This window comes from Mirounga leonina, unplaced genomic scaffold (genome assembly GCF_011800145.1).
Source record: "Mirounga leonina isolate KUSES-001 unplaced genomic scaffold, KU_Mleo_1.0 Mir_168, whole genome shotgun sequence".
Lineage (NCBI taxonomy): Eukaryota > Metazoa > Chordata > Mammalia > Carnivora > Phocidae > Mirounga > Mirounga leonina.
This window is the reverse complement of record NW_023270426.1, coordinates 54,295,881-54,311,593: the sequence shown is the minus strand read 5'-3', so window position 1 is coordinate 54,311,593 and position 15,713 is coordinate 54,295,881. Positions and strand designations below refer to the sequence as shown.

At 37.9% G+C, this 15,713-nt stretch overlaps 1 protein-coding gene across 2 annotated transcripts in view; it reads left to right on the top strand.

Moving 5' to 3' along the window:
* Positions 1-15,713, top strand: part of EDIL3 (EGF like repeats and discoidin domains 3) — a 392,993-nt gene that overhangs the window by 183,894 nt on the left and 193,386 nt on the right. For both annotated transcript variants that reach the window (XM_035014793.1, XM_035014792.1), the window contains one exon: positions 722-850. In XM_035014793.1, coding sequence (XP_034870684.1) covers positions 722-850 — 129 coding nt within the window. The remainder of the gene's footprint in view (positions 1-721; positions 851-15,713) is intronic.

The following is a 15,713-nucleotide window of genomic DNA, read 5'->3' as shown; positions in this document are numbered from 1 at the left end:
GCTCTGCCCTTTGCGGGGAGTCAGCTTGAGACGTTCTCTCCCTTTCCCTTTGCCCCTGTTTTTCCCCATATTTGTAACTTGATGAGCTACTTCTTATAGACTGGGAAAAAACTATGGTTCACAGAAGAATGCCCCACTACAAATCCATAAATAGTCAATAAAACTATTGCAACCAAATATCCACTTCCCTTGGACTATGTGGTTACAGTCATTTGCAAGTTTATGCTATTTTTACCAACAGGTTTATAAAAGCTCTTCAGTGTTCATAACTCCAGAAATTGCCATTCAGTATTACTTTTGAAACATGCAGAAGATATTTCACAATTTGGAGAACTTAATACCAATATTTTACTCTGTGCTAATATTTCTTTTTGACTGCTTAATATGCATCAGACACTGTTCGGGTGTTTTAAATATACCAATTCTTTTCATCTGTATCATCACCCTTTGAGATAGATTCTTCTAATACTGACATTTAACCGAAGGTGAGATTGAGGCACAGAGAAGTGAAATAAATCTTCCAAGACCACATGGCTAGAAAGCCAGGAAGCCAGTCTTCAGTCCCAGGCTGTTAGTCTCAGAGCCCCACACAACTACTCCATTTCCTATACCACTAATATCCAGGACACTTTTCTCTATAAAATTGTTAATTGCTAAAGGTTGGCCCAGTATCTCCTTTCAAGCATACACATCATGCAACAATTTTTCTTCTGTCTTTCAGGTCCCTGCATTCCTAATCCATGCCATAATGGAGGAACCTGTGAAATAAGTGAAGCGTACCGAGGGGACACATTCATAGGTTACGTCTGTAAATGTCCTCGAGGATTTAATGGGATTCACTGTCAGCACAGTAAGTCATCCACAATCATTGTGCTTTTATTAGTATTGATTGCAAAGTATACAAGTCATTATCATTCTTGTTGGTAGTAGACTGACAGAAGCTTCCCACAGCAAAGAACCCTGAGAGTTGGCTAATGCTGCTTCTCTCCCACTGAATACACCACATCTCCCACTGAGGGACTGGACTATGTCTCAATCCTCCCAGTGGTATATGGGGCTAGTAGTTTTGTGTTGACTCTTTTTCATTATTCTCCAGCTAAACTTGCAAAATCTTGCCTTTTATTTTAAATTGCTATATGCCTCTTTCTTTCATATTTGTCCTGCAGCTATACTCTTAAAGTTTCCCAGACATTATTCTGATTAGGTTCAGAGATATAAAAGAAAAGAAAACTGCCCACCTGGCTCTATCTATAAGCCAGTTCCCTCCTTTGTACATGTTGGCATTTTTAGTGTGAAAATCTTTGAAAGTTCAACAACTATGTTATCTGGGCTTCTCTCTCTTATCCCAGGTTTTATTTATCCTGGGAAGTTAAACAAAATAGGTTTGCTTGTGATGCTGCCTTCTTAGAAGTATGGCTCAACATAAATGCCAAGTGAGTGTTGGGGGTCCTTAACTGCTGAAGAGGGTGGAGCAGGGAGGCCACCATGAACAGTATGCTGTCAGGGCAGGCCCTTACGGAGGCTGTCACATAGTAGCTGAGTCTTGAAGGAGGGAGAGGATTTTGATCAGAAGGAGGAGAACAGGGGCGCCTGGGTGGCTCAGTCATTAAGTGTCTGCCTTCAGCTCAGGTCATGATCCCGGGGTCCTGGGATTGAGCCCCACATCGGGCTCCCTGCTCCGGGGGAAGCCTGCTTCTCCCTCTCCCACTCCCCTTGCTTGTGTTCCCTCTCTGCTGTCTCTCTCTCTGTCAAATAAATAAATAAAATCTTAAAAGAAAAAAGGAGGGGAACAGAGGAATGGCACATGGAAGAGTGAGGAATGAATATATGAGTTCTAAATACTGGAGTGATGGTTAAGACCAAAGTTGGATGTGTCAGCCAGAGCCAGATTTCCAACCGCCAGCAAAAAACATAGAGTACCTCCTGGCTCTGAGACGATGGGGACATAATGTACTTTTAATGTATTTTTCTGGAGCCTTCTGTAACTGGGAATTTGTAAAATTTCTGTAGAAGCCTGTTATAATGGCATTTGTGCTCCTTAAAACAGGCACCTAAACTGCTTGTAATTATCTCTAAGAGCTCAGATCGCCCACAAGGAACTAAGTGGCTACTGATTTTTCTCAGACTGGGGCCTGAGTTGCCAAGGCTGATTCTCCCTCATTGTGGCATCATTGCTCAGCTTTCACACACAAACACCTCAGAACATCCCCAAGCAGATAGACACGGGAGCCCAAAATCTTGGCTGCCTTGATATTCACTTAATCCCATGAAGAGAATATTTCTGTCCTTACATATTTACAAATCTTTGTGATATGGTGTCAGATCGGTGCTCAGAGGAAGAGATTCTGGCCACCCAGTTGAGCACCTTAATTCAGAGCCACTTGCATCCAATACACACATGCACTTACAGAGGAATTCCCCCCTTGAGAGGAGAACAGAATTTTCATAGTGGGATGCTGTCCAAAGTTCTGAGGCAGGAATTTCTCCCAAGGTCAGATCTTCCTAACTTTTTCTTTCCTAAACTGCAGGGCTCTAGGAGGGAGAGGGTAAGAGTATACAAAGATTCAAACTGTTAGAAATCCTTAGAAGGACAGTATTTAAAAGGCATGTATAGACTCTAGTGTCACTTAAATATTTCATATTGATTAATTCTCTAACCCTAATCTACTGCTGATGTCAGTGTGGAGTTGGGGCTAGTCCTTAAACTAGAGGTCGAGAAACTCCAAATCTGAGTTCCAACTAATAATATCTGTACAATGGTACAACATTATTTTCACATCTCTGGGCCTTGTTTTCTTCATATTGTGAAGAAACATTTAGTTTCCATTATCTTTAATAGTTTAGAAGTCCCATTGAAGACCTCTAGTCATCATTTGATTATCCCGGTATAAGGGAGGTTGCTCTGGACAGGGTCCTGGGGAGGTGTCCACCTCTCTCTGACTCCCACATGTGGTTAGCTATGAATTCTTTCAAGAGAACCATCAGGTTTGGAGAAATAGAACAAACCATTCTTGGCCCTGCTCCCATGGTGGAACATCCAAGTCTTTTCTCTCATACCTTATACCATATTCAAATAAGCTCATTAATTCACATAATTTTGTTGAATTTCAAAGCTTATTTTGAAACATAAAAAAATTCTCTCCCTTACTGCATCTGGTTCCCCACAAGACTTTAAACCCATGTTAGGAATTGCCCTGGGAAGCCTGAGGCTGAGAGATTCAATTCAGAGCTGGGATTTGTGGTCTCAACAAACTAGACCCTATTCTCTGAAGTGCATGGTTATCAGAAAGAGCAGAGAATGGAAGGAAAAGGACTGGATTTGGAATCAGAGACCTAGATTTAGACCTGACCTTTACAGTTATTGGTTAAATGACCTTGAGCCAGTTGTTTGACATTTCTGCGATTGAAGACATACAAATCGAGAAATTGAACTAGAGATAGATGGTCTTTGGTTCATACGAGCCAGGAGAGTATTATGGCTAAATGGTTAGCTTGCTCACTGTACAAAGGTTATCAAGCCATTCTCTTTATGATGAAATTGAAAAGGATTATATATTGGGAAAGCAGATTTAGAAGTTCTTGGAGCCCTGAGAGATTTTTTTAGGTAGGAAAAACAAAAAAGCCTCTCTCTCTTTTTAAACAGCTCTTTAATCCTTTGTAAGAACTGCTAGGTATTTGGGTTAATTTTTCACAATGGTAATAGTTTTATGGCCCAAATATGCTCTAGAACCTTGCTGTTCAAAGTGTGAGGTCATACATTAGCCTTGCCTGGAAGCTTGTTAGAAATGTAGATTATCAGGACCACCTCACACCAGCTAAATCAGAATCAGTTTTTTTTTTTTTTTTTCAAAATGATCCCCAATAGACTCCCACACACATATTGAAGTTTGAGAAGTACTGCACAAGGCTTTCAGTAGCTGAAAGTAATCAGCTTTCAGTTACATAATATATTATAGGCAAATTATTTATTACGGTTTTTGCAAATCAAAACTATATTGAAAATCAATGAAAATGAGAAATGTACCAATATAATATGAACATTTCATTTGGAAAAAGGATTGAAAAAAATTCTTCAGGCATTCATATATGGGGGAGGTATTAATTTAGTTCTGTATGGCAGAATGTGAATTAAATATCTTTTAGAATATAGCTAAATAGTTAAAGAATTTTAAGTTTTATGATACAGGAATGATAAATACATAATTAATAGATTTACTTTAATAACTATTTTGTCAATATGTTACAAATTAGAAAAAAATGTTTCCAGTGCCAGCATTAATATTATCTACACATGATTTTTTTTAATTAATAGATTTTAGTTTTTAGAATAGTTTTAGGTTTACAGAGAAATTAAGCAGGGAGTTCCCATTTATCCCTCCACCTGCCTGCATAGTTTCCCCCATTATTAACATTCACATTAATATGGTATATTTGTTATAAATGATAAAATGGTATTGATACATTATTTTTATCTAAAGTCCATAGTTTATATTAAGGTTCACTTTTTGTATTATACAACCCTATGGATTTTGAAAAATACATAATATCATGTATCTACCATAGCCTCATAAATGGTTTCACTGACCTGAAAATCTTCTGTGCTCTGCCTAGTCATCCCTTCTTCCCTTGCCAAAGCCCTGGCAACCACTGATTTTTTTTTTTTTATTAACTCTACAGTTTTGCCTTTCCCAGATGTCATGTAGTTGGAATCCTACAGTGTATGTGGCTAGAATAATATAGTATGGAGCCCTTTCAGACTAACTTCTTTCACTTAGCAATATATATTTAAGGTTCCTCCATGTCATTTTATGTCTTGATAGCTTTAAAAAAAACCACTGAATAATATTCCAATTTATGGATGTATCACAGTTTGCTTATTCATTCACCTATTGAAGAACACCTTGGTTGTTTCCAATTTTTTGGCATTTATGAATAACACTGCTATAAACATTTATGTACAGGTTTTTCTTTTGTCTTGTGTGACGTAGTTTTCAACTCACTTGAGTAAATACCTAAAAGTGCAATTGCTTGATCATTTGGTAAGAGGACACCTGAGAGTAAGAAACTTCAAACTGCCTTCCACAGTGGTTGTACCATTTTGCATACTTACCAGCAATGGATGAGAGTTCCAGTTGTTCCATATCCTCACCAGCATTTGTTACTGTAAGGGTTTTGGATTTTAGCCATTACATGTGCATTTTTGATCATGAAAGTAGCAGAGGTTGTAATTTTATAAAACTAATAATGATTCACATTATTTTTTATATGGAATTACCAAATTATACATGTTCTTAAAATACCATTAGAATAATGTGAAACACATAGGTACATATATGTATATGTATGTATACATATGCATGTGTGTGTGTGTGTGTAAATTATAAGATGTAAATTATAGGATGAATTGAGCACCAAAATTGTCTAAAGTTTAGACTTTTGAAAGGCATTTTTATGTACGCAGTTTTCTTCTGGGAGCTGCATTTTGGGCTGGCTAGAAGTAATCATATTTTATTTGTTGCCTAGAAACAAATTTAATGCCTTAGGGAAAGACAATTTCTTCATTCCCAGAACTCTTTGTCCATGTTACTTCTCAAAGCATTCTGAACATTCTTCCCTATGTATGCGCAGCTCCCAGCCTTCAATTCCTGCTAAGCACAAATTTTCTTGGTTCCTCTTCTTCAAGGAAGGAGAGCTCATCTAGGTACCCATCAAGCCCTGAAACAAAAAGGATTGGTTTAAAGAAGTAGCCCAGGGGCGCCTGGGTGGCTCAGTCAGTTAAGTGTCCATCTGCCTTTGGCTCAGGTCCTGGGATGGAGCCCCACATTGGGCTCTCTGCTCAGCAGGGAGTCTGCTTCTCCCTCTCCTTCTGCCCCTGCTCCTGCTCTCTCTCACACTCTCTCTCTAACAAATAAATAAAATATTTAAAAAAATGTAAAGAAGTAGCCCACATTATCTGATTCACTGAAGACAATATGCTTTCTAGCCCCTTCACCCACTGAAGAAGTTGGCCAGAAAAATATAGAATCTAAAACTTTCCTCTTCATATGTTATGCTATTATAAACCAATGTGTTCTTAATTTTATCCTATTGATTAATGGATTCATATGTTCAACAGTATTTATTTTTATTTTTTTGTCTCACATCAGATATTTATTATGACTTTATGAGTACTATTAATTCTAACCTACCATTAAACAATACTTATCAGTAATACCCATAAATGATACCCATCTTGAAAGCAGGCATTCATTTCTATCACAGACCTTGGCACTGAATTCAGCAAGGAAATCAAAATGCTTTGTAAGATGTGTGGCAAAAGATTGATTCAATGACTAAAAAATGAAAGCACTTGAATTCCACATGATCAAGATTAAAAAGGAAGTTGTATTCTGGGCGAAAAAGATATGATTCCAGGCTGATGGAGCATGGGTCTGTGAGTCATTTTGCTTTTGTAGCTTAAATATTTCACTTTTCTCAGAGTTAGCCAATGATATTTGCCATTTCGAGGATCATTGTTAATTGGCTTAATAACATATTTGTCAATTACATGTTTTTCTCTGGTAAGTAATGCTTAGTAAACATACAGACTTTGGTTTCACCTCGCTCTGTTGAATCAAAATCTTTGGTCAGTACCCTGGATATAGCTGAAAGTGTTCATATGGTCCATAGGTGTACCACGCTAAGGACAACTGGCTTAAAAAATGGCCTTTACTCTCCAGATTTTACTGGAGGAAGCCATGCTGTTAGGGAAGAATTCTGGATTATGCTGGGGGTTTTGATGCAGCTGTCTCTAGATCAATTGATGAAGGGTCAGTTAGCGCTTAATGGTTCTGTGCTTCAACTTCCTTATCCAATAATTCAATTCAACTTAACAAACACCGAGAACTTCACAATATGTTATATGCTGGAAATATCACGTCTATGAAAACTGGAATTAATAATCTGTTATCCTTCCCTAGACAGGATATTTGTTAGGATCAGATGAGAGGTTTGAGAACATACTTTACATATTTTAAGGTGTTAACTATCCTTACTGGGCTAATATTTTAAAATGTAATGGGGATTCCTAATGGTCTTTAATTTTTCCCTTCCTCTAAAAACATTTTAATTGTAATTTTTTAAGAAAAAAAATGAGTGGTGGGCCAAGGGGAAGCTCAATTTGTAGCTCTATGCTTTTCTATAAGAATTCCTCTCTTAACATCCTTAATTCTTATAACTAATTATTATTTTTTAAAATTACTCTTTCTGCTTTTGGCTTGATGGCCTCTTTATTTTAGCTTTCCACTAGAGGATCAGTTTGTCTTAATAAAGTATTTACTTGAAAACTGTGTGGAAACTTTATCTGGAGTTATTACTGACACCTGCAAACTATGTAACTACACTGGCTAAATAAACACCTCTAATGAGACTTCCAAAATAGACTTGTCTCCAACCCCAAAAGATTTTCTGATTGTGGGCTGAAATTTCAAATTGTCCTATTCACCAGTGACTTTACAGGTCAGGGTTAGCCACCTTAACTCTTTAGACACAGGCTCTCAAACTTAGTGTGCATCTAGGAGTACAGATAAATATTTAGATTTCTTTTGCTCGTATATAGATATTCCAATTTAATACATATAATTGTGGACCCAGGTCTGACTTAATAAGTACCCTAGTGAAAATGATGCAGATGATTCTAGAACACTGATTCTCAACCGTGGCTGCACATTAGAATTACTTGGGGACCTATGAAAAATACTGATGCCTGGCTCTCACCCCAGAGACTGTGATTTAATTGGTCTGGGGTATCGTCTAGGCATTAGGAGTTTTAAATCTCCCCAGATGATTCTAACGTGCAACCGAGGCTGGGAATCAGTGTTCTAGAACCATACTGTGAGGAATTACTATGCCTTAAAAAAACTAAACAGAGGAATACTTAAAGAGAAACCGAGCTTGGGATACACAAACATAATCCCACATTAAATGTATAATCATGCAACCTTATTGAATTTTGTCATTTTCAACCATTTACAGCAAGAACTGATTAAAAGAATCAGGCCAGAAAAAGATATTAGCTCACTGTTCTTTAAATATGTTATCCCTTAATCTATCAGAGTTCCAAGGCATTTTAATTTTTGTGTTTTCATCCTTGGCAGGAGCCTTTCAAAGAGCACTGTCTTGGGAGATATATATATATAATGGATATTTACACTATTCAAATATGGACACAGTTGTGATTTTTGCAATAAGACACTCACATATTCAAAAACCCAAAATATTTGAAAATTGTTACTTTTCTTTTTTTAAAGATTTTATTTATTTATTTGAGACAGAGAGAGACAGAGAGCATGAGAGGGAGGAGGGTCAGAGGGAGAAGCAGACTCCCTGCCGAGCAGGGAGCCGGATGCGGGACTCGATCCAGGGACTCGATCCAGGGACTCCAGGATCATGACCTGAGCCGAAGGCAGTCGCCTAACCAACTGAGCCACCCAGGCGCCCTGAAAATTGTTACTTTTAATAACAGTTAAACATTCTTTTTTTTCCTGTTATTTATTAAAAGAAATTTGATTGTCAGGAAAACAAACTCTGAACAAAAACACGTTAAACAAATTTTGCCAGAAGGTTATACTCATGAAAGTGGTGTACTTATACTAATAGACCTGACCTTCTAAAACTGATTGACTCATTATTGTATAAAGGATCTCCAGGAATAGAGGTAGTACCACAAATACAGTTTAAAAAAAATAATTTGTTTGCATGTAATCCAAATTTCCCAAGCTTCCCAGCTTGTGCTCTTAACATTGATTTCCAAATTTCTGTTCTATGAACTACCATCGTCCATCCCAGTGCCCTATGTAAAGCCTCATTCTCCCCTGAAAACTTAACCAAATCCCTGTGAAGAAGCAATTTATTTATTTACACATTTGACACATTTTTTTGGAGCTTACTTACTATTTTGCCAGGTTGCCAACATGTGCTTAGGAAAGAATATAAGCTCTCTGGCTCTGCTGCTGGTCCCATCTTAAAAATACTGCTAAGCAGTAGGCTGCTCTGTCTTCTGCTGGTGGCCATCCAGGCAACTGAAACTGCACAGGATCTGAGGCTTTATCAGCCATTTTAACAACATCGGGTTCTACTGTGTTCCCTGGGGCTGGAACGCCATGTGACTTTTTCCAAAGCCTCACACATTCCTTTATACACACAGCTGCTCAGCCTAACTGCTCTTCCATTCAGGGCTCAAACTGACACCTCAGAGGTGCACCTCTCTTACTCTCATCTCAACCATTTTTCCCAGGGAGTCTTTTTGCAGACTCATTTCATTTTAATCAGTTATAAAAGCAATAGCATCTGCACACATTGGCTCCATAAGGCTCTGAAGTCTACTCAGCCAACAGATATATGTTAACTCCTTGTTCCGTGCCAAGTACTGTTCTGGACATTGCGATACAGTACTGATCCAAAATAACCAAGTCCCTGGTATCATAGGACTTCCATCCTGATGGGGAAATGGGTAATAAAAACTATGATGCATGAATTTACCGTATGGCCCAGCAATCGTCCTCTTGGGCATTTATCCCAGAGAAATTAAAACTTAAGTTCACACAAAAATCTATATGTGGATGTTCTTAGCAGCTTTATTGATAATAGCCAAAAATAGAAGCAGCCCAGATGCCCAGGTGAATGGTTAAGCAAACAGTTGTATATACATACCATGGCATACTTACCACTCATCAATGAAAAGGAAGGAACTGTTGATACATCAAATAACTTAGATAAATCTCCTGGAAGTTAAGCTGAGTGAAAGAAAAATGCCAGTCCCAAAACAATACATACAAGATGATTCTAATTATGTTAACTTTTTGAAATGACAAGATTTTAGAAATAGATTATTAGTTTTCAAGTGTTGGGAAGAGAAGTAGCTGAATGTAGTTATAAGAGGTATTTTCGTGGTGTTCGAACTATTTAGTATATTGACTGGGATGATAGATGAGAAAACCTACATATGTGATAAAATTATATAGAATTACTTACATTTATACAAATGCACAGAAGTAAAACTGGATAAATCTGAATAAGATTGATGTAGTAATGTCAGTATTTTAGTTGTGCTTTTATATTACGGTTTTGCAAAATGTTAACCATTGAGAGGAACTAGGTAAAGTGTACATGGGATTTCTTTGTATTATTTTTTTTTTTTACAAATGCATGTGAATCTTTAATTATCTCAACAAAAATCTCAATTAAAAAAGATAATGTATCAGAGGTACAGGTCTGTGATTCAACAGTCTTGCACAATTCACACGCTCACAGTAGCACATACCCTCCCCAATGTCTATCACCAGCCACCCCATCCCTCCCACCCCCCACCACTCCAGCAACCCTCAGTTTGTTTCCTGAGATTAATACATTATATGTTAAAAAAAAAGAAGAAGAAGAAGAAGAAGATAACAGGAAGGGAATAATGAAGAGGGGGAAATCGGAGGGGGAGATGAACCATGAGAGACTATGGACTCTGAGAAACAAACTGAGGGTTCTAGAGGGAAGGGGGGTGGGGGTTGCATTAGCCTGGTGATGGGTATTAAAGAGGGCACGTTCTGCATGGAGCACTGGGTGTTATACGCAAACAATGAATCATGGAACACTACCTCAAAAACTAATGATGTAATATATGGTGATTAACATAACATAATAATAAAAAAATTTTTTTTAAAGATAATGTAATATTATACAATATCAAGTATTAATATATAAGGATAAAGACAAAGAGCAGAGGTGTTTGAGTGCTATTTTAGGCATGGTCAAGGAAGTTTTCTCCCAGCAACTGACATTTGAGCAGAGATGGTAAATGAAGTTAGGGGGGCCAGGCAAGACAACAGAGGAAATAGCAAATGCTAGAGTTGTAAGAGGGCTTTGTGCTTGGAGTATGGTGGATAATGAGGAGAGGGGTTGAAAAGAGGCCTGAGTGGTAGTCAAGGGTCAGATCATGTAGGTCCTTATAAGCCATAGAGAGGACTTTTTATTTTGTTGTAATTGTGGAAGGGCACCTTTGGAGGGTGAAGAGTTAGAGGGAGTCCACGAACTGACTTCTGTTTGGAGAGTGCCTCTGGCTGCTGCTGAAGAACAGGCTGTGTTTGGGGCAAGAGTGCAATACCTGAGACCAGCTGGGAGGTGATGATGACTAGGACTGAGGTGGTAATGAGGACTTGGGAAGAACTGAACAGTGTTCGGATTTGGAAAATAGTTTGGAGTGGATTCCACTAGGATCATAAATATTTGTTTTTTGCTATTGAATTTCAGTAACATTATAACTTTTTTTTTACTTTTGCCATAGACTAGGGCAGTATAATACATTGTTATAATTTTGGGGTACCTGGGTGGCTCAATCAGTTGAGCATCTGACTCTTCATTTTTGCTCAGGTCATGATCTCCTGGGTCTTGAGATTGAGCCCCACGTGGGGCTCCACATTCAGTGGGAAGTCTGCTGGAGATTCTCTCTCTCCATCTCCCTCTGCCCCTCCCCCCTCAGATAAATAAGTCTTTAAAAAAATATTAATACATTGTTATAATTTCTAGTATGCCTTGTTATTGACATTCGTTTCTAGCTTTTAACAGCATCATTAGCATAGACTCTAAACTTTTAAAGATTAAAAAGATGTGTAATACAAACACATATACATATATAATCAATGCCTTTAATGTATAGATGTTACTTAAGATGCATAAGATTTTTAAAGAACCCATAAAATTGGTTGTCTTTAGATGTATTGTATATCGCTTTATCTTTCACATTAGCTAAGTCATAACAGTAGAATACAGTATATTCAGTATATTTTAAAGAAAACATAATGGAAGTGATATGTAAATCATCACTAATGTAATTACATACTAAAGTACAATAATGATTTTGAAAAAGAGGACATCATTGGGAAACCCGGAAATCACAATTGCATTGAGTGGATATTTACTAACATCAGCCTTTAAAATGTATCTTGATTGATTTTGATCTCACAATTCCTAAATGATTTTGCAATCATGCCATAGCCTATAAGTTTAGAAAAATTAAGGCAATATATGCTTTGAAATAAATTACCCTTGGATTTTTGGTATGTTTTAATCATTTTATAAGACACATCTTAAACTAGAACATTTCTAAATGTGAATTCTTCCCCTCAGCCATATGATAAAAGTTTTTTAGTGATAAATAAAGGAATTGCTTCTTACTCTTTCTAAATAAAATGAGTATAGTTCATTTAAATAAGGAAGACATGAAGCAGGTTGAGAACTTCACTGTAGAAGAGGCCCAAACTTTGATGCCTTATATGCCATTAACAAGTCATATCAACTTGAGCTAATGATTATGCTAAGCCTTGGTTTCCTCACATGTGAAATGGAAATAACTGGTCCCTTTGCCTACTTTTAGGTCCAGATTGATGATATCCAAGCAATTTAATATATGCGGTGTTACATACAATTAGAAGTTCTATATATTCATAAACATGATTGGCTTTCAAAATGCTTTTTCTTTAAGTATGGTAAAAAAAAATGGGACTGAAAGCTAAAATAAATACTGATTTTATCTGAGCTAATTTTGTCCCTGAGAGGATGGGAACACTAGATGTCTCAGTGTTAAAAACAAAGTCTTGTAATCAAGAGTGTATGTCTTCTTCATAGTGGGGGTGAAAGGGAGGGGATAAGGAAGGGGAGAGTGGAGAGAGAGAGGAGAGAATGAAAACATGTTAATACTATTGTTTCAATTGTCTCCTTCCCCATGAAACTCTTTTAGAAGAGTTATCTATACCCCTTGTCTCCTGTATGCTCTGTGATTACTTAAAGAACGTAATGTCCAGATTCTGATGACTTCTTACACTTCCACTGTGTCCCTAAGGCACCATTATCTTTTATGACATACTCAAATGAGTGTGCTATCTCTACATTTGTCTCTAGTCTATTTTCAGAACAACAGCCAAGGTGATCCTCTTAAAACACAACTCATAGTAGGGAACTTCTGTGTACACCTCCACCCCCCACCGCTCACTGCATGGTTTCCTAGTTCACTTGGAGTAGAATCCGAAGTTGTATAGCAACCAAGAGATTGATGTGTTTTGCTCCTGGCCATCTCTGACCTTCTCTCCAACCATGTTCTATCATGCTGATCCCACTTTGGTCACACCGTTTTCCTTGCTGTCTGAAAATCTGCCAAACGTGCTTCCAAAGTGGGGCCTTTGCTTTTGTGTTCACTTACCAAGCCTCTCTTTCCTAGATATCCATGAAGCTTGCTCCCTTTCTTTTCTTATTAGATCTTTGTACAAGTGGTAATTCTCAGAGTGCTTTCCTCCACCCAGCTTGAATAAAATGTTGTTCTGTAAAACCTTCCTCTACCATCTCTCTAATCTCCATTCCTCTTATTCTCCTTTATTTTTTAGCATTCCTCACCACCTGACATATTATGTATTTATTTTTTATTGTTTTTCCCTCCTCTAAAAAGTAAGCTTCCTAAGAGCAAGGACTTGATTTGTTTACTTTTTCCTCTTTTTCAATGCCTAAAAAGCTCATAGTAGGGCTCAATAAATATTTGTTGGGGACACCTGGGTGGCTCAGTCAGTTAAGCATCTGCTTTTGGCTCAGGTCACGATCCCATGGTCCTGGGATCGAGTCCCACATTGGGCTCCCTGCTCAGCGGGGAGTCTGCTTCTCTCTCTCCCTCTGCCTGCAGCTCCCCATGTTTGTGCTCTCTCTCTCTCTATCTTTGTCTCTCTGACAAATAAATAAATAAAATCTTTAAAAATATATATTTGTTAAATAAATAAGTAACTGAAACTTTAATGTGTCAACCAATCTGCCATTAATGTATCATCTACTAATACCTGTCTTCCATAATGTTGGGCTCTGTAGAAGACAAAATACCAAGAAGCTTTACAAAACAGTGTATGCCTTCAATAGCTTATGAAGTTAATATGGAGAAAAACACTGCTTCATCTAACAAAAGTCCTGTGGCCAAACAAGTTTGGGAACACTGTACATTTTTTTCCTCCTTTTGGAGATTGCCAGTGTTCATTAACTTATTGAAAGTTCTGGCAAGCCTGGCAGTATATAAAGAATGATAGATACATAATTGTTAGATGATTTTAACAACTTGTTTAATATTGTTTAACTCAATCACCTGGAAAAGATGGGAGTGGGAGAGTCGGAATAGCATTGAAAGCTCAGAGGGAGAGTCTCATCTTTAGGTGAAGAAGAAAGAATGGATGAAAACGAAGTGAGGTGGAGATATGGGAAGGTGCAGGAGTTACTATCAAATGAATGGTAAACATGGAGGTGGCAAGTCAGGTGAGGTTGAAAATTAATTCAAGGATCCTTTGCATCTTCTCATAGATTCATTTTAATGCATATACACAGAAGGAGTAAAGTCCACCCACACATACTTGTCTATAAGCCTTGACTCAGCATTTAAAATTCTCCCCAGAAATAGTGATTATGTTAGTGTTGCCCTGCTGTGGTAACTTCCTTTGTCTGAAATACGAAGGAGTGATGAGAAGTGCTTTCCATCAAGAATATCTAGAGAGCCATTTGCCACTTTTGTTTCTAGATTCTGTGCCATTATTTGTAGTTGACAGTTAGCACACTGTTTCTTGGAGTTGCTTTTCTCCATATACGTTCTTACCAGCTCAGCCCGTTATCTGCTGCTGTTCACCAGTTGTGTATGCTTTCATGCTGCATCTCTTCAGGTTGAGCTGAGGTCCTTTGTGAGCTACATTCTCACAGCCTAGGCAGTGAATCCTCCAAGAGCATTATTGTAGACAGGAGCCAGCTGTACCTAGAGAGGACTACAGCACAAGAGTTACCCTTCTGGGGGAAATGGGTCCTGAGAAACTGTAGTCACACATACAAGGTGAGCACAGTAGAAGGTGGTTATGCCACAGATCAGATGACTCTGAATATGCCCTTCCCGGACAGGTGCCAATTATGTAGTTGCTTTCTTTATAAAACTCTACATCATCTGGTAGATGAAAGGTACATGAGAATAATAAACTGCAGGGATCTTGCATTTGCCTTGCCATGTACACATTAGATTATAAAGTCCTTGAGGGCAGAGGTCGAGCTGCTTGTCTCTTTTGCTAGCCTTTGTATAATAAGAGGCACAGGGCCACCAGCTCCATAAGCTGAACCTAAAAACAAAACAAAACAAAACGAAAAAACCCTAGCCCTGACCTAACTTCCCTACTTTATTCCCATGTTTTCTTTTATATACCAAATGCTTTGCCCAACTTAGCCACTTGCTCTTCCTCCTTCATCTTCCTTGATTGCCCATTGTGCTGCCTTTGCTGATGTGCTTTCCCTGCTGGGGAGCCCTTTCCCTTATGGCTCATCTATAATACCAGGTGCAGATCCTCTAGGAACACTTCTACGATTTCCACTCCTTCAAGCAAGAAAACCCCCACTACTTTGTACCTTGATTGACACGTATTTCTCCATTCTGTCTACCTTACTTTGTATTTATTTGTGTATTTCTTATCACCCCATGTAACTTAAAGACAGTTTCCACCTGAGTTATCCTTGATTCCTGATTATGACCCAGAATTGTGCCTTGCATATAACATGTACTCAAAATATAATTGATAAATGAATGACTAGGAGGAGCTCAGCAAACACTTGCTTATTGTTTGACTACCAAAATAGAAACCTAGAGAAAACCATGGTGATCTACAATGGAAACAATTGCAATTGTCTTGTCT